Source organism: Calypte anna, chromosome 26, assembly GCF_003957555.1.
Source record: "Calypte anna isolate BGI_N300 chromosome 26, bCalAnn1_v1.p, whole genome shotgun sequence".
Taxonomy (NCBI): domain Eukaryota; kingdom Metazoa; phylum Chordata; class Aves; order Apodiformes; family Trochilidae; genus Calypte; species Calypte anna.
Window position 1 is genome coordinate 2,688,975 of NC_044271.1, and position 24,384 is coordinate 2,713,358.

Consider the following 24,384-nt stretch of genomic DNA (forward strand, 5'->3'; position numbering starts at 1 on the left):
CCTATTCTGATACCACCTTGGTCAGCAGAACCAAGACCCAGCAGGCTGAGTGGCAGAACCTGAGCAAAAAAACCTCAGGAAGAGCTCTGGAGCCACACAGCAGCTCAGGACAGCCTAAACCCACCAGGTGCCCAGGGAAAGCCACCCACAGGGATCATTTTTGGGACTTTCTGGGTGTCTGCCTTCACCCCTTCCACCCAGACCCTGGATGGAAGAGGAACCACAGCACACATATCCCACGTCAGCCTTGGGAAGATGGCCCCACGCTGCTGGAAAAAGGGGAAATGGAGCTGAGGGGATTTCAGGGCATTGCTGTCTGCCATGAAAAGCACCTGAGCAAAAGCCCCTCCTGGCCCAGCAGTGGGAACACCTCCTCCTCCCCACCCTCCCCCTCTGCCTCCTTTGGGCAGACCCAAAACCTTCAAGTTTCCCCTTTGCTGGGGCCTGGCATCATCCCACACGTGCCCACAGCTCAGACAGGATGGGACGTGGATCTTTTGGGGAGGATGAAGGAATAAATTCCACTTTCACATTTTATTACAGACGACCAGATCTGGTGTAAACAATGAAATAAAAATAAATTGAAAAAAATGAAAAAAAAAAAAAAAAAAGGAGCTCAAAACTGTACAAACTAAACCTGAGCACCCTCAGGCTGCAAGTCAAAAGCAAACAAGCAGCAACTCTGCATCAGAAGAAAATAAAATATTCAGCAAGGGAGGCCAGCACACCCCGTCTGCAGCTCTTGGGCATCATTAAGGGGACACGCTACCAGGATGAGAGGGGATGCAGATGAAGTTATGAGCACTTCCACTGAAGCTTCCCTCTACCCTGCAGCCCCAGCCTGGTTGGTTGGGGAATTCTAGAGGCAGAACTACTCCCACAGTCCTAACAACTCTCCTCTGAAATGAAAAGGGAAATTCAGTTCTTTAAGATTTGTTTCAATATAACAATGGGGAAAAAAAAAATCCTGCCAGGGGAGAAGTCCCTCAAAACAAATATTTATATTTGCAACACTTCAAAGCTCTGTGAATTCTTCTCGACAGGATTTCAAAACACACAGCCCAGGACCCCACCTCACACATGAGCCCCGAGACAGCTTTGCAGGGGGGCTGGGCAAAGGCAAGAGCCCCAGCAAAGTTTGTTTTTCTCCAGATAACCCCCCCACTATTTCTTTAAGCATCTTTATTCCCCTTTGGGACAGGCACAGCGGGGCCACCAGCCCCAGGGCACATCCCGACCCTTGCTGCCTCCGGAGGGGTTTGGCCAGGAAGGAGCCAAGGCAGAGCCCAGCAGCACAAACACTTCCATCGCCCTCTCCCAAACAACTCACCGAGTTCCCCAGCCCCGCTGGACTCCTGGGTCACGTTGTGCTGGCCCCGTGGGGAGGGCTGGGTTACATTTAATTAACAGCAATCAGCGCTAAACCCTTAATGCCGTGCAGCAGGGCCATCTGGTGCCACCTCCTCTCCCATTGCCCTTCCTTCCCAGACGGACACCAGGAGGCACGGAGAGCCCGGGGTGCAAATCACCACATTTAATTGATTCATAATTTAAGAAAAACCAAGCGTCAGAACCAGAAGGGGCTGAGCCAGGGGGTGATTGCCCCGGTGAGGCTGATGTTGCCTGGAGTAACCCCCCCAAAATGAAGAAACCCCCCCCCAAACAAGAAGCGAAACCTCCTCAGCAGCTGCCAGCTGGGACACCTCATCCTCTCACCCCAAATAACCATCAGCATCAAGTACTGATGGTGCACCAAGTGCCCCCCGCACCCCCAAAGAGGGCACCCTCACCCCACATGCCCCCCCGCCTAGGTCTTGCGTTCACAAGCCTGGGGTGAATGGCATCGCCATTTAACAACTTCTGCCAAAAATCAAGGCTCAGCTGACCCCATCCAGCAAATCCCCGAGTCACAGAAGCCCAAACTCCACCCGGACAGAGACAGCTTTGCACACAGGCTGCAGCAGGAACCCTGCGGGGCCGGAGCTGCCAGCGCATCACCCGCTCCCGCATCACCCGCAGCCTGGGAGACTCAGACCCCCCCTGCCCAGCACCCCATAGCCCCCCACCTCCCCACCCCGGCATCTAGAACATGAAACACGGGTGACACCTTCCCGAGGACCACACAGCCACCCCGAGAGCAGCACTCCAGGGATTTGGGACACCGGACACGGAGCGTGGGCCACTGCACGGCCCCGCCGGAGTCACCTCGTTTGGCCTCTCTGAGTCCCTCCCACCCGATAGAAAGATTTCATCTCTCCTGCAGAGCAGAGGCAGGAATACAGCGTGGGTCTGACACCGGGAACACACGTCCCACTGAATCCCACTGCCACCAGCGCTCTTATCCCGGGACTCTGGGCAGTGCGAGGTGTCCTAGAGGAATTAACACCTCCCCGTAAAGCTTTCCCAACACGAATCCTTCCTGCTCCCGCAGACCTGCTCCGATGCCAATCCCTTCCCAAGCTCATTATCCCCTCTTTCCTGGAAAAGCTCCCTTTCCCAAATCCTCCCGGCCGCACCTTCCGGCCCCTTTGGGGGAGACCCCGCCCAGTCCCCTTCCTCCATCCAGCGCCCGGAGCGCCTGGGGACCCCCCAGAGGAAGCCCGGAAGGGTGCGGAGCCCTCCCCGCAAATTCGGGAGATCCCGGCGGGGGGTCTGGGATCCCATTACCGGGGAGGAGGGGAGGGAGAGGGTCCGGTGCGGGAGGAAGAGCCAGGGCAGGATATGCGGGCAGGGGTGCAGGCAGCGCACGGGTGCGGGATGAAGCTCTAGGGCAGAGATGCGGGAGGAGAGGGGTGCAGGCAGGGGATGGGGCTGCAGTGCGGGATGAAGCCGCCCGGGCAGAGACGCGGGCAAGGCAAGGGGTGCGGGAAGAGCGGGGTGCAGGCAGCACTCACAGTCGCAGCGCAGGGCTCGCTCCCGCACCGCCTCTCCGCACAGGTCGCACCAGCCTCGGCGCGGGGGCCGAGGAGCAAAGCGGTGCCCCCGGCCGCGTTCCGCCGGTTCCCGCGGGGCCGCGAAGATGCTCCGCACGTCGGGGAGCAGCCGCTGGGCTCCCCCCCGCCGCCGCAGCCGCCGCGCAGCCCGGGCCCCCCCGGGGCTCCCCGGGGAGCGGCCGCAAATCGGATCTGAGGGGACGGAGGGGCCCGGCAGCCGCCGGCGCATGGAGCCGGGAGCTGAGGGGGGCAGCGGGCGGGGGCACAGCCCCAGAACCGGCACCGCCATGGGCTCGGAGCGCCGGGCGGGAATGGGGCAGCGCAGGCGCTTTGCACCGGGCCGGGGGGAGGAGACAGGGAGGGGAGGGGGGGGGGGGGTAAGGACCGGGACCGGCCCTCTGGGGGGGTCTACAAGGGAGGGGTCCCTCGGAGGAACCGGTCCGCTCCCCCAGGGACCCATCGCCGCTGGATCCACCCCCACCGTGTGATCATTCCCCGAGGAAACTTTCCCTTCTCCGTGGGACTTCCCTCCCCGCACCCCGGGATCTCCCCCATCACACTCGCCCGTGGGAATCCCCCCCTCTGTGGTATCGGGGAGGGGCGCGTACAGCATCCCCCGGCCCTAAGCACGAATCTGGGTTTTTCTCCAGCATCTTCAGCGCAGCCACATCCCACCCCGTGTCCGGGCTCCGTCCCCACGGCAGCTCTGGCATCCCCTGTGGACACCGCCCCGACACAGCTCCTGCGTGGACCCGATTGCAAGGGATGGAACAAACCCCCCGGAGCCGTGGGGGAGGCGAAGGAGGAGGGGGGGGGACCGAGGGCAATTTTCTGTCCCAGATGCGGCTTTTGTGGTTGTGGGTTAATGCGAAAGGGAAAATATTAACGGGCAGGGGTTGAAGCGGCTCCGGGCAGGCTCCAGCGCTGCAGAGGACACTCCCAGGACACCCCCGCCTGGCTACCCGGCTAGCAGACCCCCTCCTTGTGCCAAGGAGGCTCTAAGGATGCGTAAAGATGGGGGGGGGGGTCCCTGCAGCAGGTGCTGGGGAATCCTCTGCCTCTCCTGGGAACACAGGGGTTGGATGTCACACACGATGCCAATGTCCCCCGTGACTCTAGCGCCTTCCTCGCTGTCTGGAAGAGGCACGAAAGCAGCTCCTCCTCAGCCAGAGCATCCTTTCTCTGCCACTCGCAGGTGTACTGGTTTGAAATACAAAACTGGGACAGAATTGGTCCCGAATTTCTCTGGTTTAGCATGAGGGCAGCTGGGTGAGGAGCTGCTGCAGTGTAGGGCTGTGTGAATCTGTGCTGCCTCTCATGAATTCCTGAGGACAGGATAAGCCAAGGATATCTAAATCCTTTTCAAGGATTTTAATTTGAGGGATGGATTAAAACACCAGCTCTGAATTACAAAAGACCACTGCCATAGGCAATCACTGAAAAGAGCTTCAAACGAAAGGAGCAACAAAGCAGCTTGAAAAATTCCAGTTTTGTTCTGTGCTAAGCAGAAAGATTAATTTTTAGAAGGCTGTCTTCTTCCCCATTCAGCATCCTGATTCATTTCATGTGTCCTCTGCTTCTGCCTGAGAACAGCAGTAGATTTATCCCTGGGTAAACTGTTGCCCCAAAACTTGGTATCTTACCCTGTGTATTCCCCAGGAGAGAAGGAATCACCTGCAAGAAACCAAATTACCTTTCTGAGAGCAAAAATCTACCTGGCACCTGGCTGAGAGGCTGCTAAAACCATTCTGGATGTTTCCTTTCCCAGTGAGCACTTTGGGGCACAGGTTGAGCCCGTTCTGCAGAGTCAGGGTGGGGGAAGCAGGAGGGGACCCCCCAACACTGCAGAGGGCTTTGGTTTCCCTCACCCCTGAGGAAACCCCCAATTCCCCTGCAGGAACAGCAGGACAAGAGCTTGGAGTCACCTTCCCCTGGGAGATGCTCCAGTGGAGATTGAAATCCTTGGGGAAAGTTCTCCCCCATCCTGGAGAACCCTTTGTCCCCCAGGTCACACGTGTCAGCCCCAGGGCTGGGTGGACAAGCTGCAGACCTCAGCTTCTAGCAGAAATAAATTTATTGCCTTCTGCTTTGCAGGAAGCTTTGGCTCATACCTGCACCACATAGGTGGCAGAGTCATTTTCCTTCTCAGCTTCCTCTGCATGCATTCAGGCCTGGCAGAAAAGGAAGCTCTTTTAGGCCAAGGGTTAAAATATTTAGGGGAAAAAAAAAGAAACTAATTAACACTGGCAGGAAAATTCTTGTTTCATTTGGATTCTGGGAGTCCCTTTCACAGCTGCTGTGTTAGGGCAGTTTAAGCATGACAAGGGCTATTAGCAAAACCTCTTTTTTCTTTTTGCCAAGAAATAAATTCCTTTCTGCTGAAGCCAAACATGTTCCTGGTCAAACTGGCAGCTGGTAGAAATCAGAGCAGCTCCACTGAATCCAAGGAAGAGCAGCAGAAGACTCTGCCTGGGCTCCCTGCCCTGCTCCTAACAGGGAATGTCAGGGAATTTGAGATGGATTTAAAAACAATGTTTGTTATAAAATTAGGAGAATCCTTAGAAAATAATTTGCAGGAGAAAAGCTTTTCAGCAATGTCCAAGTTCCACCTCTTTTACAGTTAAATAGCTGGGTTTGACAGTCAGGATGTTGGTTTTTACAATTAAAATAAATGGGAAGGTTTGGTGCCAAATTCCATTCCGGAAGGTTTCCGGGGTGCTCTTGGCTTGTTCTTACAAGAAAATGAAGCCCTGGAGCTGCTGCTGTTCCTTGTTCCCTCTGCTCCCTGCTGAGACACGGGGCAGTGCTGGCACAGCAGGTTCTGCTCCAGGGATGGAGCCCGTTGCCCTCTGGCTCCCAAGAGGGATGTGAGGAGCACCCATGGCAGCAGCTTTGGGTTGAGCTGATTTGTATCTCCTCCAGAGCAGGGGCTGGAGGGAGAGGGAACTGGAGGAGAGATGAAGGGCAAAGCTGGGTGGTTTGTTTTCTCCTGAGGGACAGGCCCAGGCAGGCACCCTGAGCATCCCCATGGCTGCTGAGTCAGACACCTCTGCTTGCCCAGCCTCTCCTTCCAGAAGCAGACAGTCTCTGTAGAACCCCAGGCTGGTTTGGGTGGGAAAGGGCCCTAAAAATGATTCAGTGCCACCCCTGCCAGGGGCAGGGACACCTCCCACCAGCCCAGGGTGCTCCAAGCCCCATCCAACCTGACCTGAGACACTGCCAGGGATGGGGCAGCCACAGCTTCTCTGGGCACCCTGGGCCAGGGGCTCAGCACCCTCACAGGGTGCTCCTGGGAGCCCTTTAGTCACAGGTTTTGTTTTTAGAGGCACCCCCAGGTTGGGTGGCTGAAGCTGTAGATTCACTACAGCTGTTTGCAGAAGGCACAGCCCCATATGGATAAACAGTGCAAAATCACTCACATTTATAGAAATGTACCAAAACAAGTTCTCAGCTTCCCATTCCCAGCACCCTCAGAAGCCCAAACTGGGGCTGGGCTGGAGCAGGAGCAGAGGCTGCAGCACCCATGGGCAGAGGATCTGAGGCTCCTGCCCTCTCTGAGCTATCACAGAGCACTGGAGCCATCCTGGGATGGATCTGCTCTCCCATCCATCAGGCACAGCATCCCTCCTGCCCCACTCCATGAAACCTCAGGGAGCAGAGTACATTAAAAGGGGGAGTAACCCCTAAAGGAGTGGGATGGCAAGAGATAATTTATGGGTTTAACCTCCTCTTCTTCTTCATCATCATCCCAGCTGGTGAGACAGAGAAGCTTGAGAAACGAGTCCTTCAAGCAGTATCTAAAAGGTAAAAAATAATACCCCCCCCATTTTCTGTTCAAGCTTCCAGAGGCTCCAGGCTTGAAGGGCACCCCCAGGTAATGCTGGAAAAGTGGAAAAGTGCTGGAGGAGAGAGGTAGGGACACAGAGAGCTCCTCCAACACCAGCCACAGACGTCCCCATCACCTTGGCACCCCCAGTGCTGGCTCCTGCTGGGGGATGTGGTTTGCTTCAGCCCCTGCAAATTCACTACCCTCTCAGATCCCTGGGGTGGGGGCAGCTTCACTTAACCTGCAGGGGAAACACAAAAGCTTCAGCCTAGAGCCCAAACTTCAATTTGGGCTGGGCACCAATCTCTGGGCTCCGTCGTGGGGTCTCTTGAGATGAGTTCTTCATATCAGCAGCACCCCCAGACCTTTGTGATCCCCTCATTCCCAGGGGAGATGCTGCAACAGCTCTGTGCTCCAAAACCAGGGCTGGGAGGAGTCACTGATTCCTTTTTTTCCTGTTAAAACCTAACATGGCACTCTTACCAATATATGCTGCTTCCTATTGTTGATTTGCATTAAGAGCCTCAAAAAAAAGATTGCAGAGGAAGAAACCTGGGGGTGGGGGGTGTCAGGACTCTGGGTTTTGCACAGAGTTTCACCCAGACACAGAGAGGAGGGAGCAGCCACGACATTTGCAGAAGGTCAGACTGAAATTTCTGAGAAAAAAACCCTCTGCTCTGCTGCCAGATCACGGTGTGAACTTGGTGCCACTAAAATCCCAGGTGAACCACCTCACCAGGAGCTGGATCACACTCTGGATCATCCAATGACTGCCAGGGAGCCCACCCAGCCCCACCACCGCAGTGTGGCCGTGTCCTGGTGTTAGGGGCAGGAACTGCCACCTCTGGGGGCTCTTACTCACTGCTCGATGATGCGGTTGTTGAACTGGAGCTCCTGGGCTACTGACCTCATCTGCTCCACCACCTTCTGCATCCTGCCAGGGACACAACCAGCCCCTTATCCCAGTGCTGATCAGCCCTTTGCCCCCCATGGGAGCTGCTCTGGAGCTGGGCTGAGCTGGCAGGGCCACCACTGAATTGGGATGGCCCCTGGCAGGGTGTCCCCAAAACCCTCTTCCCAAAGACTCACCGACAAATCATCTCATGGCTCAGACAGAAGGGTGAAGGCATGGGAGGAGCTGGGGCTAAATTCTGGCTCTCTGTCTGCAGAAGCTTGTCCAGAGCCTGCAGAGAGGGACAGAAATGGCACCACCTCCATGGGACATGCACCATGAAACCACCAGAGCACCAGGACCCCCCCTGCCAGTCCAGCTGGAGAGCAGGATTTAAGCAGCGTTTTTCTACTACTGCAGTTCCTGTCTCTTGGGCAGGGATTACCCATGCCAGGCCCTCCTGGGGACCAGACCTGCTCCTGGGGACCAGACCTGCTCCTGGGGAGCTCTGCCAGAGCATTTCCCACCCCTTGCTCCCTGCAGGAAAGGGAAGGGCAGGACCTGCAGTGTGGGTCACCCACACCGAGCTGCAGCAAGTGGCTCAGGAGCATTTGGTGTTTCTTGCTCCAGACAGGAGGTGGGTGCTGGGAGAGGCTTCCCACGGGTTTGTGCCCACAGGGGATGGTGGAAGGGGGGCAGCAGGGTCCCTGGGAGCAGGGAGAGAGCTGTGGCACCTACACTCTGCAAGCAGTCCTGGCACTCCTGCATCTCCAGGCTGCAGGCGCTGATGCGGCCGCTGAGCCTCTTCAGCTGCTTCCCAACCTCTGCAACTTTCCTAGGGGGAAAAACCAGGAACAAAACTCCCAGTCAGTGCTCAGCATCACTGTGGATCCTTCTGGTTTTCTCGTGCTTCCATTCCATCCTGCTTCCTGCAAACCTTCCTGGGTCAAAGTTAAAATCCTGAAGGACAAGCAAGGTGACAGTGGTGTGCTGAGAGCTGCAGCTCTGCTAAGTGCCACAGGGAAGGGGTTATCCAAAAACAGCTAATTGCAAATTAATTAGGGGCAGTCTTGCTTATGGAGTTGTTCCAGAGAAAGACAGCTCAAGCCCATCACTTCTGCAATCCTCCTCTCAATTTTTTTTAGGGGGAACCAACTGCCCTCTTCCTACCCTGGTGCCTTGCAGCCAGCAGGCACAAAATAACTGAGGACAAAAAAAGGTTTGTTTGGGCTTAAAAAAAAAAAAAAAAGGAAGAAAAAAATAGAAAAAAAAGAGGAGAAAATATTTAAAGGTGAGTTATCCACCTCCAGTCCCCAGAAAAACAGCCAGCACACCACAAACCCTGGCTGCCAGCAGGAAGAGACTCAAAACAGGGCAATTAAAACTGAAGTAACAATAAATTAAAAATATCCAATTGTGACTCATGATGCTTTTTCCCTAAGGACAGAAAAACAGATACAAAAATACTCCAGAAAAACACCAAGAAGGTTTGTTGTTTTTTTTTTTTTCTCCCTGTGAGCAAAGGTAAAGGCTCTGCTTCAGTGGGATTTCACAGGGCTCTTCACTCAGAGAGGAATCTCAGCCAGAACCAAAATTCCTGCTGCTGCCAAGGGAAGAGGAGTTTGTGGACAAGAGCTCCTGTCCCCAGGTGAAACCTGCCCTTGGGTGAGGGTTTGCAGAGTGGAAACCCCCGAGTGTAGATGTGGCTGGAGGAGGGGGAAGGCAGGGAGCAGGCAGCCCTGCCCACTGCTCCAGCAGCATTCCTGTGCCTGGGAAAAGCTGCCAGCCTGAAAATCCCCCCCAGGAAATCCTAGGCAGGGCTATAGGGGAAAAGCCAGGAGCTTTCATGCTAAAGCATTATAGAAAAATCATTCTCCTCCCTCCCACACCAGCAGCCCAGGGGAATGGATGCTCCTCTCTCAAAGCAACCTCCCCCTCACCCCTGCTCTCTGCTGCTGGGATGGGCAGGGGGTTGTGCTCCTTCACTGCCCAGATATTTGCTCTTTGCTCTATTCCCCAAACACCTCTTACCAGACAAATCATTCCTGATCAGTCTAAATAGGAATTTGGTCCTGAGAAAACAAGCTCTCCCTCCCAGAGCACGAGGGAAGCAGCTGCTTAAACTCAAGCTGCAAGTTTAGGGGATTTTTTAAATAAAAAACCCCCAAACTTTAAAACAACAGGGCAGAGAGCCACGGCATGGGGTAGAAGCAGCATCCACAGCAGGAATTCAAGCAAGAGCTGCTGCTTGAAGGTCTTATTGCCCCTTTCTGAGTCCCAGTTCCCAAAAGCATCACCTCCCCCCAGCTCCCCCCAGCCCATTGATAGCAGAGGGCATGCAGAAGTCCTTGTCCTTGCTGGGTCACTGGAATGGTCCCTTTGCTATCCCTGGGGGGTCTCAAACCCTAGCTGGTACCTCATCCTGCCACTGTGGAGAGCCAGGGCCTCCTGGTACTGCTGGACACAGTTATCCTGGAAAATCAACAGAATCTTCCTGGCCAGGTGTCCTAAATTCACCCTACAACCAGAAATTAAAAAAAAAAGAAAAAATAAAAAAACATTATTTCTTTAATTGTCTGACAATTAACATCCCTGCTCACATGGTAAAGCTGGATCCTGAATGGAGAAAGAGGGACTGAATGTGTAGGAATTCATTTTGTGTCTGTGTTATCAGGAAAACAAACCCAGACAGTGTGTAGCTCAGCTGTCAGAGGTTCTACCTTCATGAAGCATCTCAGACCCACTCATTGCTGCCCTCTTCAACCATCAGTGACCCAGAAACCTTTTACATCCCTTTGAGATTCAAACAGAAACACTGCCTGGCTGCAGATGGGTGGGGAGAGGCTTGGAACTTACTTATCCAGCTTGTGTATTTGCTCCTCGTTGTAGCTCAGCCCTGGGGAGGACAGACAGGAGTCACCACACTTTTTTGGGGTGAATAACCCAAAAAATGGGCATGTGGAGATCACCCCAGGAGGGCTGCAGCCCCTGGCATGGCACAGAGGTACCAGCTCTACCCAGCAAAGGGAGAGAATTTTGGGGAATGGGAGTGAATTTTTCCACTGGGCCAGCACAGGGACATTCCTGTTGTAGCTCTGTGTCCCCAGGGCCACCATCACTCACGGGGACACGTCCTGGCCTTCTTGAACTGCTTGTGGATCAGCTGCATCTTCTCCAGGCAGCACTCGATCTGCCGGATGCTGGAATCAGGGCAGGGAAGGAAGGGAAGGGATGAGGTTGAGGGGAAATCTGGCCAGGCTGTAAGGAGGGGACACTGCTGCCACCCACACCTGAGCACAGGGACACCAGGCAACACCACAGGGCTGTCAGAAAGGGGAGCGTGGGGGAAGGTGGAGCTGCAAACCTTTTGTCTTCATGCACTTGCTGCCTGTGCTTCACCAGTTCGGCCAAAATGCCATCCAGCACCCCTTGGAAGTCAAAAATGTTGTGGGAGCACTGGGAGAGCTCCTCGGAGACCTGGGGATGGGGAGGAGAGGTTGGGAATGGCTGATCCCAGCGCTGCCCATCCCGGGGGATGCTCCAGGGCCTCACCATCTGCAGCCTCCTCTTCACCATGGCCACCTCCTTCAGGGCCAGCCCCTTGCTGCCCGCAGGAACAGCTTCGTACCTGGGGGAAGGGGGGAAAAGCCAGAAAAATGAATATTCCTGAAGCAGGAGCTGAGCCAGAGGCAGCCTGGGCAAAGAGGGTCCCTCCTGTGATGGGGCAGCAGCCCCCAGGATGGGGTTTGCTGGGGTCAGACCCCCCCGGGCTCTGAGCCCCGAGATGCAAAATGCTGAGGGGGGGTTAAAAATTCCCTCTGTTGTGCCCAATTTGTTCCTAAATTGTTCTCCTGGTGGGGTCTGGCTTGGGGCCAGCTCGGATGCTGCCTGCTTGCCCGAAGCTGGCAGGAGGGGGGGGGAAAGGGAGGGGGAGGGCAGCGAAGTCAGCAAAAAACCCGCCCGGTCCAGAACCTGCTGGGAGGGAGGGACTGAGCCAGGAGCATCCAGAGCAGCATCAGGACTCTTGGAATCACAGCCTGGCACTGCTCCAGGAGAGGGGACTCATGGAATGGAAAGCAAGGGAGCTGCTAAACTGAAAAGAGTGGAAGAAAAGCAGCCCGGAGGCAAAGGGTTTCCCACTACAAGGAGGACCAAATAGAAAAGCAAAATAATTGTGGGTTACTCGGGATAAAATGGGTTCAGCTTCCCCCAGGGCACAGGGGTTATGGTGGGGACAGCTCAGGGTTTCTCTGTAATTCATCCCCTGGTGAAAGCTCCTGATGGGGAGCCCCTCAAGTGGAAATCAGAGGCCTCTGCCCGTGGCTGGGGTGCTCTGGTGGGACAATTCTGGGTCCCTGGGACTGCATCAGGAGGGGCTGCCCTGCCCGGGGCTGTTTGCAGGGCAGGGGGGCAGTGATGAGGACCAGACCCCCCAGGGACCCCAGCACCCGATGCCACCCTGCCCAGTTGTCTTTGCTGGCAGCCCTGGCTCTTTGTCCCTTTCCCACGAGCTGGCAGCAGCTCTGTTTCCTCCTTGCCCTTCTGCAGCTCATGGGCTGTAGCAGTGGGAAAACCCCAAGGCAAGAGCCAGGACTAATTCTGGGCTCCCACGAAACTGAAGCAGAGAAGGAGAAGCAGCCTGGGCAGCTCATTTCCCACAGAGTAAAAAACCCTCTTGACCTCCCAGCTCCCTGGATTCTGCCTTTATTTCTGATTATTCAGGCACCTTCCAGAGTCCCAGCTCTTATCTGCCAAACTTACAGCCCTGGGGTCTTCACCTCGGTGAGCTGCAGGCAGGCCAGCACTGCCGTGGCCCCCCTCCTCTGCTCCAAAATCCGGGAGCATTCTGTCTTCAGGTTCCCACTGCCAAGAGAGCAAAGAGCCCATCCAAAACCTGCTCCTCACCAGCCTGACATCCACCCCAGGGCTGGCTGTGCCTGCTGAGGGGTTCAGATGGAGCTGGTGGGGGGTTGGATGGGGGTAAAAGTGGGTGCAGCTCCCAGACAGGGGGGGTCTCACCCCACAGACACTGTGCTGCTGCTGCTGCTACTCCTGCACAAGAACCCCCTGCCCAGGGGGAAATGGGTGTGAAAATGCACAATGATCACACAAATACTGTGATAATACCAACAACAATAATAATAATGGAATCCTAGAATGTCAGGTTGGAAGGGACCTCAAGGATCATCTGCTCCAACTCTTTTAATCCGATTGTTGATATGAGATGTAAAAAACAACAACAACTCTTTCCTCAAAATCTCCTCAGCTGAAAAAAGGGACTCAAAAAGTAACAACCAGGGCCAGGAGCATCCTCCCAGCCCCAGGCAGTGCTTCCCTACAGCCTGGCAGCCCCTGGCACACGGTCCCTGGTACAGCGCTCCCTCCCCATCACCACCTCCCCCCAGGTCCCCTGGTCCTGCAGAGGCTGGAAACCCCCCCTCCTTCCTCCGAGAGGTTTATCCCCGAGCACACCAAGCTCTGGGTGCTAGGAGGGGCTGGGTGACCCCCCCTGGCACTCACATCACCCAGTGGAGGCCTCTGCCCAGCAGGTCCCGGCAGCACCACAGGGCTCGGGCGATGCGCAGCGCTTGGTGCCCCGCACCCACCACGCTCTGCAAGGCAAAGGGCAGAGCTGGGGATGGTCCTGCCCCCCACACACAGACCCCCCCCACGAGGACCCCAGCACCCCCTCTACCTTGGCTGCACTGCAGTCGGCCACAACATCCACCTTGGGGACGAATATTGGGAAGTCGAGTGCCGCTGGAAAGACAGAGAGAGGTCACGGGTGCCTTGGGAGACAGAGCAGAGCCCCTGAGCAATGGTTCTGGTTGAAGTCCATAAGTCATAGAATCCCAAACTGGTTTGGGTGGGAAGGGGCCCTAAAGATTATCCAGGGACACCTCCCACCAGCCCAGGGTGCTCCAAGCCCCATCCAACCTCCAACACTGCCAGGGATGGGGCAGCCACAGCTTCTCTGGGTACCCTGGGTCAGGGGCTCCACACCCTCACACCAAGGAATTTCTTCCTGAAGTCCAACTTGAATCTTCCCTCTTCCAGTTTAAAATCCTTCCCCCTTGTCCTGTCCCCCCAAGCCCTTGTCCAAAGTCCCTCCCCAGCTTTCCTGGAGCCCCTTCAGGCACTGGAAGGTGCTCTGAGGTCTCCTTGAACTCTCTTTTTCTCCAGCCTGAACAACCCCAACCCTCTCAGCCTGGCTCCAGAGAAGCAGCACTCAACTCTTTTCCAAACAAAATGATTCCATGGCTCTGGACCCATGGGGCTGCCTCGTGCACATCTGACAAAACCCCACAACCACTCAGATTTTCAGGCCCAGGAGCAGCTGTGATGCTGGAGGATCAGCACAGCCCCCCAAAATAATCTGGGAAATTATTGGGTGTCTCCTGGCACCCACTCCGTGTGCTGTGCAGGGGCTCCAGCCAGGGGTACTCACGGTCTCTGTATCTCACCCCCACCACCTCTTCTGGTTGCTCAGCAGTGCTCAGCAGCGTCAGAGGGCTGTGCTCCGTGGTACTGCAGAAGTTATGAGCTTGTAGATTAGGATCCAGCTCGTAGAGATGGCCTTCGAAAAAATATTCTTGCTGGTGAGGGGCTATATTTGTCTGTTTGAAGACAGCATCTAAAAACTTGGTGGTACTGAAATGGAAAAGGATGAAAGGATGAGGAATAAGCAACAAGGAGAGCACTCAGATTCCCATCAATTTAAGAGGCTCCTCAGAGCAAAACATCCCAGAGGGGCAGTGGAGCTCCTCAGAAGATCTCCCTGGGGTTCTCCAGGGGCCACACCAGGACCCAATGCCTCCTGGTTAGTGCATTTCCCAGCAAAGGCTGGTTTGGACCTGGTTTAACTGGGATGCAGAGGGAACAGGCACTCCCCCAGGTTCATTTACCAAGGATGAAGGGCCTCAATTCCCAAATTTGCTTTGAACAGATCCCTGGCATCCTTACGTGTTGTAGGGGTGGATGTAGATGCGATACAAGGAAGCCTGCTGGAGGGAGAAGACATTGACCACAATCCTCTGCAAAATGTCATTGGATTCTGCAAAAAACTGGTCAAATCCCCAGCATTTCTCCTGATCCACCTCCAGGATGTTGGCCAGAATAGGGATCAGCTGGTTCTTCAGCCCCCTGCAGCAGCACAAGAAGGGATGGGGTGGGATGCCCCTCTCCAGCCAGAGTGCTGGGACAGGGGGACCCCCAGCCCAGCCTGGCAAGGGACACTGACACTGAGAGCTGGCAGGTGACAGGCAGCTCATAGCTCCACTCGATGCTCCCATTCTCCTGCCTCTGCACCCCTGCGATGGCCCCAGGAGGCTTCTTAGAGGTGATTTTGTACCTGTCAGAAGGAAATTGGTGGCAGGGGAGAGGAGCCCCGTGACCTCCGGGCACCACATCCCACGGGTTCAGAGGAGAGGGAAAGGGCAGAACATGGGATGGGCTGGGAACAACTCTTCACAGAAAGCAAAAAACACACAGAGGGCAAAATACTTCAAGACATAGTCAAAAACTTTCAAGCAAGCATTAACTCTGCCTCCTCTTCCAGCTGTTTAGCCACAAAAGTCAAGAGGATGCACTTGGGGAGCACTAAAGGGGGCACAGATGCTCTGACACTTGGCACATTCACCTCTCTGTGCTGCAGAGGGAATGGGATCATCCCGGCCTACTTTTTGGGGGGAGTTTTTGAGGCTCTGTAGGGTTTGGTGAGCAGGAGATTCACTGCCAGCACTGCTGGCACACAGCGAGCCACAGCCCCCCACCTCCCCCACCCCACTGGCCATGGTACCCACATGATCTCCTTGTTCCTGCGAGGTCCCCCGAAGGGGACAAAGGGCAGGCTGCCAGTGGCAGCGTGGTAGAAGGTGACACCGATGCTCCAGAGGTCGACGGTGACTCCGTACGCCTTCTGCTGGGGCTTCCGCAGCACTGCGCGCCAGTACACGTCCGGGTGCTGCGGGGACAGAGGAGTCACCGAGGATGGAAAGGACCTCTGGGACCATCATGTCCAAGCCTGTCACCTAACGAAGCGAAGAGCAGCACTGCCACCAAGCCCTGGGGGCTGGAAACTGGGTGCTGGCTCTGGCTTCTCCTACTGCTGCATCCTCCAAACAGAATTTTGTAACCACAGAAGCAGAGTCCTGAACCCCTCTCTTCACAAAATGTGTCCCCTGTGACACGGGGCTCTCCGGGTCACTGCTGCTCTCGCCAAGTCATTCAGCTGTTGGATGGAGGGATGAGGGAACAGCTTCCCCACAGGCTTACTCCAAAAGCCACCAGGCTTACTCACAAGATACTCCTCTGTCCCATAGACGGACACAAACTTTTCGTCATCATCCAGCTCCCGGGCAGCCCCAAAATCTGTCAGCTTGTAGATGCTCTGCCCGTCCTCCCCCATCAGCCTCATGATGTTCCCAGGTTTGATGTCCCTGTGGACCACGCCGTTCTCCCGGAGATGGTTCATCCCTGCCACTGGGAACAAGGGGGGAGGCAGTGTGGGGGTGAGGGGCTGCAGGACGTGGGGTTGGGTACATGTAGGAGCATGAGGAGGGACAGGGAGGGGACAAGCCCCAGGGCTGGTTGCATTGAAGCAGTGACCAAGGTAACAGGGAGAATGGAGAAGGTGAATGAGCACAGCTTATTCCCACCACTACTTCCCAGAGCAAGGAGAAACCCTCAGGCTTGACCATGGTGCCCAGACCAGTGCCCCCAGCCCCATGGGGTCCCCATACCCCCCAGATCCCAGCTGCCCATCCCAGGACCCTGCACTCACCCACACACTGCAGCACGATGAGGAACTCAGACTCAGCCAAGCCAAAAGCATTGACTGGGTCCTCCAGGACGTTGAGCAAACTGCCACTGGAGCAGAACTCCATCACCAGCACCTTCTGTCTGCTGCTGCCCTGTGGGGTGGGAGCAGCCCTGAGTGCTCTGCATTGCTGCCCAGCCCCGTGTCCCAGTGGTGGCCTGTCACCCCCCTACAGGACCAGGTCCCCTCCCTTGGTTGTTGGGTTGGACAAACCATCACTGAGGGATGTCCCCACTGAGCCATGCACCTGGCCAGGGGACAAAAACAGCTCATATGTGTGCTCCAGACCAGTGCCACCAGTGCTGAGGCTTGGTGCAGAGCTGGGATGGAAGTGGGAGAAGACAACCCAGGACCCCCACTCCCCTCTGTGGCTCAGAGCAGCTCCCCTGGGTTGCTGACCCCACTGGCACAGAGCTCTTCCCAGCTCAGGCCCTGCTCACCATCTCCTCCACAGCAAATAATTTAACAATGTTCTTATGGTTCAGCTTCCTCAGCATCTCAAACTCTCTCATCTGGACTTCCTGAGGCCGGAGGTAGCTGGCATTATTAAAGACCTTCACAGCAACCAGCTCCCCAGATTTCTGGGGAAAGAGGAACAAGAGGAAACAAAAAAAGGGAGGTGACACCATCCATAGCCAGAGCGGCTCTGCCAGCCCCATTACTGCTCCCCCATCCCTCTCGGGATGCAAACAACACTCTCACGCCTCCGTATTTTCCAAACGAGTGTCCCTCAGCCTCCCTCCAGTCCCCTGCCCCAGCCAAGTCCTGGCATTCCCCTCCTTTTGCTTTCCCCTCCAGTTTGCTCAGCTCCATCCGGAGTTCACCCCGGGGCCGGGACCTCCCGCCTGCTCCTTGCGGGTCGGGGCTGATCCCAAACCACTCCGGAGTCGCTCCTCCTGCCCCGTGCAGCTCCAAACACTTCAAAGAGCAGAGTGTCTATCCCAAGCCCGGCAAGTGTTTGCATGCAATATGCAAATCGCCCAGAACGGGGTTTTCAGAAGCCCTGGGCATTCCCCCAAGAACAGTTTCCTTCCCCCCCCCCCCCTCCCCGCCATGCTCGGGAGCAGGACCTGGCTGGGAGCACCCCAAAAGCTGCCCTCACCCCACAGCCCTCAGCTGCTTCCCCGAGAGGGGAGAGCCAAAGCAAAAATGAAAAAAAAAAAACAAAAAAACCCCCCCAAAGCAGAAAGGAGCGGGGACATCCCCGCACTGGGGGACATCCCCGCACCGGGGGACCGGAGGGGCTGCGGGAGGGGGATGAGGTGACTTTGGGGGGACTTTTGCTCCCCTGACTGCCCCTCACCTTGTTGCGAGCTTTGTAGACACAGGCAGTGGCTCCCTGGCCCAGGAGATCCTCGGTGCTCCAGAGATAATTTGGGGTGCTCTGCATCTCCCGCCCAGCCGCTGCGGGGGGGGGCGGGAAGCTCAGGGGTCACCCCGGGGGGTGCCGGGCTCTGCCAATCCCTCCACCAAAGCCCGGCCTTTGTCCCTCCTCACCTGGAGATGGGAAAACCCGACGAGATCCCTCCTGGCCGGCAGCTGCCAACCTCCCACCTGGCCAAGGCTGCGCAGGGACGGAGCCCAAGGAGCTGCCAAAATCCACCATGGCGCTGGGACCTGCTGGGGCTGGCAGAGAGGCACTGACAGATGATGGAGGGGGGGGCAATATATATATATATATATTTAAAAAAGGAAAACAAAAAAGCGGAAAAAAAACTGGAAAAAAAAGCAAACCAACCAAACAAAAAACCCCACACAACACCTAAAACAACCAAATCTACGAGCAAACAACCAGCGAGCTGCAAGGTGGCGAGAAGCACCTCCCCGTCCGGAGAAGAGAAACCTCTGGGATTGCAAAACCCGCTCTGCAAGCAGCGGCTGCGGCTGGAGGAGGAAATGCTTCAGCTTCCTGCTCGAGAAAAAAAAATAATTAAAAAAAAATCCGAGTGCTGCAGCTGTCCCCAGGGGTGCTGAGCTCCAGGGCTGGGGCCAGGATGGGCTCCGGGGACAGCAAATGGTGCTGAGCACCGAGCACCCCAGTCAGGGGCAGGGAGATGGGACACGAAGTCCCCTCGGGATCTGCACCCATCGGGCAGCCTCAGCCCTGCTGGGTGCTCCACTGGGTGCTCCCGAGAGGCTTCCCGCAGGGATGAGTCCTGCAGGATCAAACCTCCCCATCCCCAGGGCAGCCCCTGAGCTGCTCCAAAGGGGGCAGAAAAGGAGAGAGGATGGAGGTGCAAAGAGAGCAAACAGCCCTGAGCCTTCCCCCAGCTGCAAAACCACCCCCAGGTGTGTGAAACATCGGATCTGGGGCTTCCAAATACTTCCAGAAAGTTTCAGAAATGACCAAAGGGTTGAGAGGAGATTTTGGGGCATTCCCTGGCTCCAACCATGAGATGTGGGGTGCAGGATGGGATGGGGGATGCAGGGTGGGAGGAGGGATGCAGGGTGGAAGGAGGGATGCAGTGTTTCCTGCTCTTTCCAGCTCATGCCTTGCCTTGCCCAGCCCAGCAGCCAGGGGCTCACTGGCAGAAAGTCTCAGGCCACAGCTGAAATTGAAGAGAAGAGCCAGAAATACAAGGAAGAAAGGCAGATGAAACCACCAGAGGGAAATTCCAGCTGAGGTCTCCAAGGAGCTGCTGTGGGTGCATCATGCCCAATGTCCAGCTCCTGCACCAGAGCCCCAGGAGCATCAGGAGCCTGAGCAGTGGCTGGGGGAGAGGAGAGGGATCCATCCTGTGGCTCTCAGCCACGAAAAGAAAATGAAACAAAGAATTCCTAAGGGCAGAAATCAGGCATTTTCCTGAGACTTTCGACCTGTAAGTGTTGCTTCAGCTTTCACTGACACGTTTTGACCCGGGGAGGGGCAAAGATGGGCAGGAAGGAAATAATTAAACCGTTTTATAGCACTGAAAAAGATTAATTTTCAAGGTTGGGCTGCAAGGCTTTTCACACAGTTCTCCATAGTTGTGCCTGAAAGGGGAAACTCATGTGGCTTGGGGACTGTTTGTGCCAGAATAATGAAGAGACCTTTGGAGTCCAGGAACTTCCAGAACATCCCAGTTACTCCAGCAGCACCCCTGGGTGGCTGCAGGGAGGTCCAGGCCTTGATGGGGATCCCTGTACAACCCCAGGAACTCACCCAGCTCCTTCCAGACCCTTTTTTCACCATCCTTTTAAATTTTACAGCTTATTTCCTTTCCCTGCCTGTCCCAACAGCAGGTTTGCTCCTCCCCTTCCCTCCCATCTCAGGTCTGGCACCCAAATCCCACCCATCCTGCTCAAAATGGTCACATCCACGGGAAGGAACTGATAAATAACACTCAACCCCCTCCCACATGGGCTGAGAGGGGAAAAAAAAAAAGGCCTTGAATCCAAGTTTGTGTTAAAAACAATTGTACCACTCGGTGGCACCAAAGCCTAAAAAATAAATGCCCAGCAGCAAGTCCTTGGGCAGCAGCTAGTCAGGGAAAAGCAAAAAGCTTTTATCTCCTCACTCCCTTACTCTCCTGGCTCCTATCTCAGGCTGTTTTGAAAAAACCAACAATCCAATCACAACATTCCAGGGGTCACCTCCAGCCCCAAAAATCAGTGGTTACTCCCTGAAGAGTCCCTCAGCAGGAAGGGAAGGAGGATTCCCCTGGGATGCAGGATTCCCCTGGGATGCAGGCAAAGGGACAAAAGCACCACAGCAGCCTCAAACTGCAGCTCTCAGAATGGAAAAAACAAACCCAAACCCCCCCTTCTGTTCAGAGGCACAGCACAGGCCCATGGGGCTGCAAAACCAGACCTGTCCTCTGCAGAAAATGGGATTATTTTTTTCCCCCAGCTGCCTTGCCAGGGTGGTGCCACCTTCTTGAGCTGAGCTCCTCAGTTAATATTAGAATAAAAGCATCCCAGGCCTTCCTGCTCCTGAACCCCTGCAGCAGTTGATTTTTGGAGAGATCTGGGACATCTTCCCCAGGTCCCTCCTCACCCTGGACCTGGGGATGCTCCAGGGTGGGATGTCCCCAGCAGAATTCCAGCCCAACACAAAAAGCTGCTCAAAACATCAACCCCCAGGTAAATAATTGATTCTTTGAAAGCTAAACAATGAGAATCCCAAATGACAAAACCTTGGCACCCTTTTTCCTGCTCTGAAAAAGAGTGGAAAAGGGAGATGGGGAGGGGGGGAGCAGGGATAACAGCAGCCATCCAGCCCATACATCTCCACCTCAAATCCTCTTTCCCAGGGATGGTTTGAGGCCCATCCTCTCCAGGAAAATGATGAAGATGAAGCATTTTTATATCAGGTGACTGCTGGGGAAGTTTTTGCTCTACTGAAGGCTGAGGGATAGGTGTGTGCAAGCTGGGGACTGGGCTTCCCCCTGGAATGACATCCTGCAGACTGACAGGGAGTGACAACCCTCCTGGATTTCCCCACCTACTTACCAAAGAAAATCCCCAAGGCTCCCCAAGCTGCCTGCTGAGAAGGGCACCCATGGGCACCCCATGCTCATCCCCAAGCCCACCCCAACCCCAGCACCCACGGCCACACACACCCACTCAGACACCCACACCCACTCTGTACATCAGGCATTTCCACCATACCCAAAACATTTATTTCTCCAAAACTATTGCTAATGACAACAGATACATTTTCTTGCCCCCAGCATGGACTCAACATTTCCAACACGTACATTACTCCTAATACTGTACAATACTGTACCAAAAGGAAAAAAAAAAGGGGGGGGGGATGGGGATGTACCTCCATATTGTACAGAGTTCTATATACAAAGTACAATTTTACACAATTTCATATATACACCATATATATATCGGTGTAGAAGACATGAAACAATGGCAACCAATTCAGCAAGAACATTCCACCCCATCACCCCAAAACTGCTGGCACTGAAACCCCGAAGTGCCCGAGCTCACTGCCCCACACCTGAGGTTCCAGCCCCACAGACAGAACAAAGATTCCCACACTTGGCAACCAAACTTTCCCTGCGTGACAGCAGAACCAGGACCCCACTGCCACCCCGGAAAATCCATCCCAGGTGGGTTTTTTTTGCTAAGTGCCCTCTTTTGGCTACATAGAGCTGGTCTTTTGAAGAACCTGCTGCTCACAAGTATTGCTCCAGCAGTTTGGCAAAACCCAGCAGCCCAACCAAGCCTGGTGGACACTGCCTGGAGAGAGAAAAGGCTGGTGAAGTCTGCTTCAGGACTAAGGTTACTGTAGTGCCTCGAAAAGGAAAGGGTCTAGCTATGATTTCCATTTGCAAACTGCTCAACATTTACCCTGTAAGGAGCTTGGGACATCACCAAGTATTGGTACAGTGGGGAGCTGCCCTCCCTCTCCACCTCTTATTGGCCCCTTGTTGAAAAACACTCTCCTGTCTCCAACTCTTTTATAGGAAGCACAAAACAGAACAGCAAAAAACCAAACACAAACCCATTATACTTCCCAGGGCTTCAATTGCTGTTTTGGCATCTCTAGATCCACCAAAATAAGCCTGGAAAATAACTCACCTGCCTTCTGGTGGGGGAATGGGGGGGTCAGGGAGGCAGAGCAACCAAACCCCAGCAGCCCCAGGTGGGCACAAGGCAGCACATCAAGTATTTTTTATGTTTTTCAAGTACCAGGTTGTCAGACACACACAGAGACAAGCAGGATGCTGGTCCAGAGAGAGGATTATGTAGGAAAGTGGTATGTAGGCTCAAATCCCAAAGTTCCAGCCCAAAGCACCAGTAAGTGCTTGGCCTTTTCCCAGACCTCGGGCTGGAAGCATCCAGCACAGAAGGATAAAGGACATCCCTCCCTTCTACAAGGGCTCCAGGGCTGCCAGTCTGCTAAAGAAAACAGCTTTATGGTCTAGAACTGCGTTTCTCAGGTGTTAGCCAAGGCCAGACAAGCCCACAAAAAGCTCTGTGATTTGGGTGAACGTTTAAAACCTGAAAAGAAATACATTTCCAGTTTGTTTAATTCATTCAGTTCCTGGAGGGGGCTTGTTCCTGGTGGGAACACCCAAATTCTCTTGGTTGGGTTGTTTTAAAGCACTTCCCTTCCCTGGTGGCTCCCAGAGCCCTGAATCCATGTGTTGGTACCTGGTTGGTACCTTCTGCAGCTCCTGCCCCACACAGGGACCCCAAACCTGCCCAAACCAGCCCCAAACCTCAGCTCAGAGGGGAAATGGGCACAGGCTGCTCCTGGACTTAACTTCAGCCTGTGCTTAACCTCAGCCCGGTCTCACCTGCTTCATCAGACAAAATCTCTCAATGAGCATCTTTCCATCAGTCCCTCTGCCTTCCCAGCAACCTTACACCCTCCTGAGGCTGTGACCTCCCCTCAGTGTGCCCTCAAAATTTATTTCATCAGGAAACAGAGAACTCCAGGCTGGTATCAGGGACACAAATGGAAAGGATCTGAAGTTCTAACCACGGATTCCTCTTGAAGACCATCTCTCCAATGCCTGGCAAATCCCCAGAGCTGTACAACGTTCAAAATGTGAGGTTTTGACACACAAAAGAAGAGAAATAAGGCAGCAAACTCCACCTGCAATGACTGCTTTTGTCTGAATATTGCTCAAGCTCTTCCAAGCACGCAGAACAGCCCAGGGACTGCTCACCTGGTACGAAGTGCAAGGTAGGGAACCAGGACAGATGGAATTTCTTGCCAAACTCTGAAGTGTTTTGATTCAGTAAATAAATTTATGAGAACTCGGTTATCTTAACCTACTTTTGTGCAAGAAAAATCTTGCCTTAAAAAAAAACCAAACAAAACAGAAAAAAAAAACCCAAACAAACCCAAACAAAAAGAAAACTCCCCAAACCCAACATATGAGGTATTCAGCACAGGAAACCCAAAGACTCTTTTTGAACAGGTATCAAAATACATAGGTATACAACAATTTTTCTCTGCCTTCACAGTGCACTCTAATTATTTAATCACTTTCATTGCAACAAAATCTCCAGTAAAGTGAGAGAGTTGGGTCACGTCCCACAGCTCTGACATGAAATGCACCAGTTATAAACTGGGAGCCTTTGGATTACCTTAGAGAGGCAGAAATTCAGCAATCTTTAAAGCACACTGCTCAAAATTCCCAAGGAGGGAAATAAAACATAAAAGGTGAGAGCTTCAGAAAACTATGAATATTCATCACCTAAAACCTCATTTTATTTTAAAAGTTTTGCTTTGGATTATTTCAATCCAACATCTGATGAACAAGAATCCTCTGTTCATACAAAGCACTATCAAACAGACAGACGTTATTCCAGTTATCAAACACTTCTTGTCTTTATATTTGACACAAACATTACATAAAAGTCATGAAAGAGAATTTCCATGGAAGAGCTAATATTTCTTCTGGATATGAAGATATGAAGTAACATTAATACCTCCCAAGCAACCTGTCCACTCTACGCTGCTCTCTCCACCAAGATGCCCACAGCTTCTGCAGGGACTGAGGACATTCCCAGTTTCTCCTTCCCACCTCTCAGAAAACCCTCATGGCAATCATTCTCAGCCTCCTATGTTGACAGAGTGAAGCAGACAAGCTAAACATTTCCTTCTCTTTCTCTTTTCTGTTGGATTATTCTCCTGTGTGTGGATTTTTGGCAAGTGGAAGAGGAAGGAAGATCTTCAGCCCCGCTGTATTGCTTGCTGTAAGTGTTAAGTGTCAATCACAGTGCACACCAAAATTCCAGTTGAGTTGCTCAGTACAGAGGTTATCCTGCTAAGCATCTTCTCCATGACAGCAGGATTGTCCCAGAGCTGAGGATCCTAGAGATAAGCACAATAATTCCTATACAGACAGTTGCTGTTACAGTAACCTGAAGTCTTATTTTTTTTTCCTCTCTTAGTTCCCATTCATACTTCAGACCTCAAAAAGATAGCAAAGAGCATCTCCTCCAGATGTGCTGTGTGTGGCTG

The 24,384-nt window shown here is 54.1% G+C and overlaps 1 protein-coding gene across 7 annotated transcripts; it reads right to left on the reverse strand.

Moving 5' to 3' along the window:
• Positions 1-4,975: 4,975 nt before the first annotated feature.
• On the reverse strand, positions 4,976-18,128 carry IKBKE (inhibitor of nuclear factor kappa B kinase subunit epsilon). Of its 7 annotated transcripts, none has more exons than XR_003988594.1 (22): positions 17,967-18,128; positions 17,773-17,873; positions 16,910-17,050; positions 16,434-16,563; positions 15,951-16,132; positions 15,454-15,614; positions 14,892-15,002; positions 14,615-14,794; positions 14,100-14,302; positions 13,347-13,411; positions 13,172-13,263; positions 12,413-12,514; positions 11,204-11,279; positions 11,016-11,128; positions 10,775-10,851; positions 10,508-10,547; positions 10,068-10,169; positions 8,390-8,486; positions 7,849-7,943; positions 7,622-7,693; positions 6,896-7,000; positions 4,976-5,104 (listed from the first exon to the last, which is right to left on the reverse strand). XR_003988594.1 is itself a non-coding variant. In XM_008500701.2 (21 exons), exons 1-21 carry the CDS (start codon positions 18,073-18,075, stop codon positions 6,967-6,969), a joined length of 2,283 nt encoding a protein of 760 aa, XP_008498923.2. In that variant the 5' UTR covers positions 18,076-18,128; the 3' UTR covers positions 6,217-6,966. The 7 variants fall into 7 exon arrangements, 2 of the variants coding, with proteins under 2 accessions (XP_008498923.2, XP_030321485.1); XR_003988591.1 differs by lacking the exon at positions 4,976-5,104 and adding an exon at positions 5,238-5,879 and having other exon boundaries at positions 6,658-7,000; XR_003988593.1 differs by lacking the exon at positions 4,976-5,104 and adding an exon at positions 6,217-6,730.
• Between the last annotated feature and the right edge of the window lie 6,256 nt (positions 18,129-24,384).

Bases quoted from the DNA above. Each gene is read 5' to 3' on its own strand.
- IKBKE (XM_008500701.2), bottom strand. From the start codon at position 18,075: ATGGTGGATTTTGGCAGCTCCTTGGGCTCCGTCCCTGCGCAGCCTTGG. The intron at 13,264-13,346 runs GTAGAGGGGGTG...TTTGCCTTGCAG, and splicing joins CCGACTGCAGTGCAGCCAAG to AGCGTGGTGGGTGCGGGGCA. The intron at 10,548-10,774 runs GTGAGTGATGGT...TGTCCTCCCCAG, and splicing joins GAAGGCCAGGACGTGTCCCC to GGCTGAGCTACAACGAGGAG.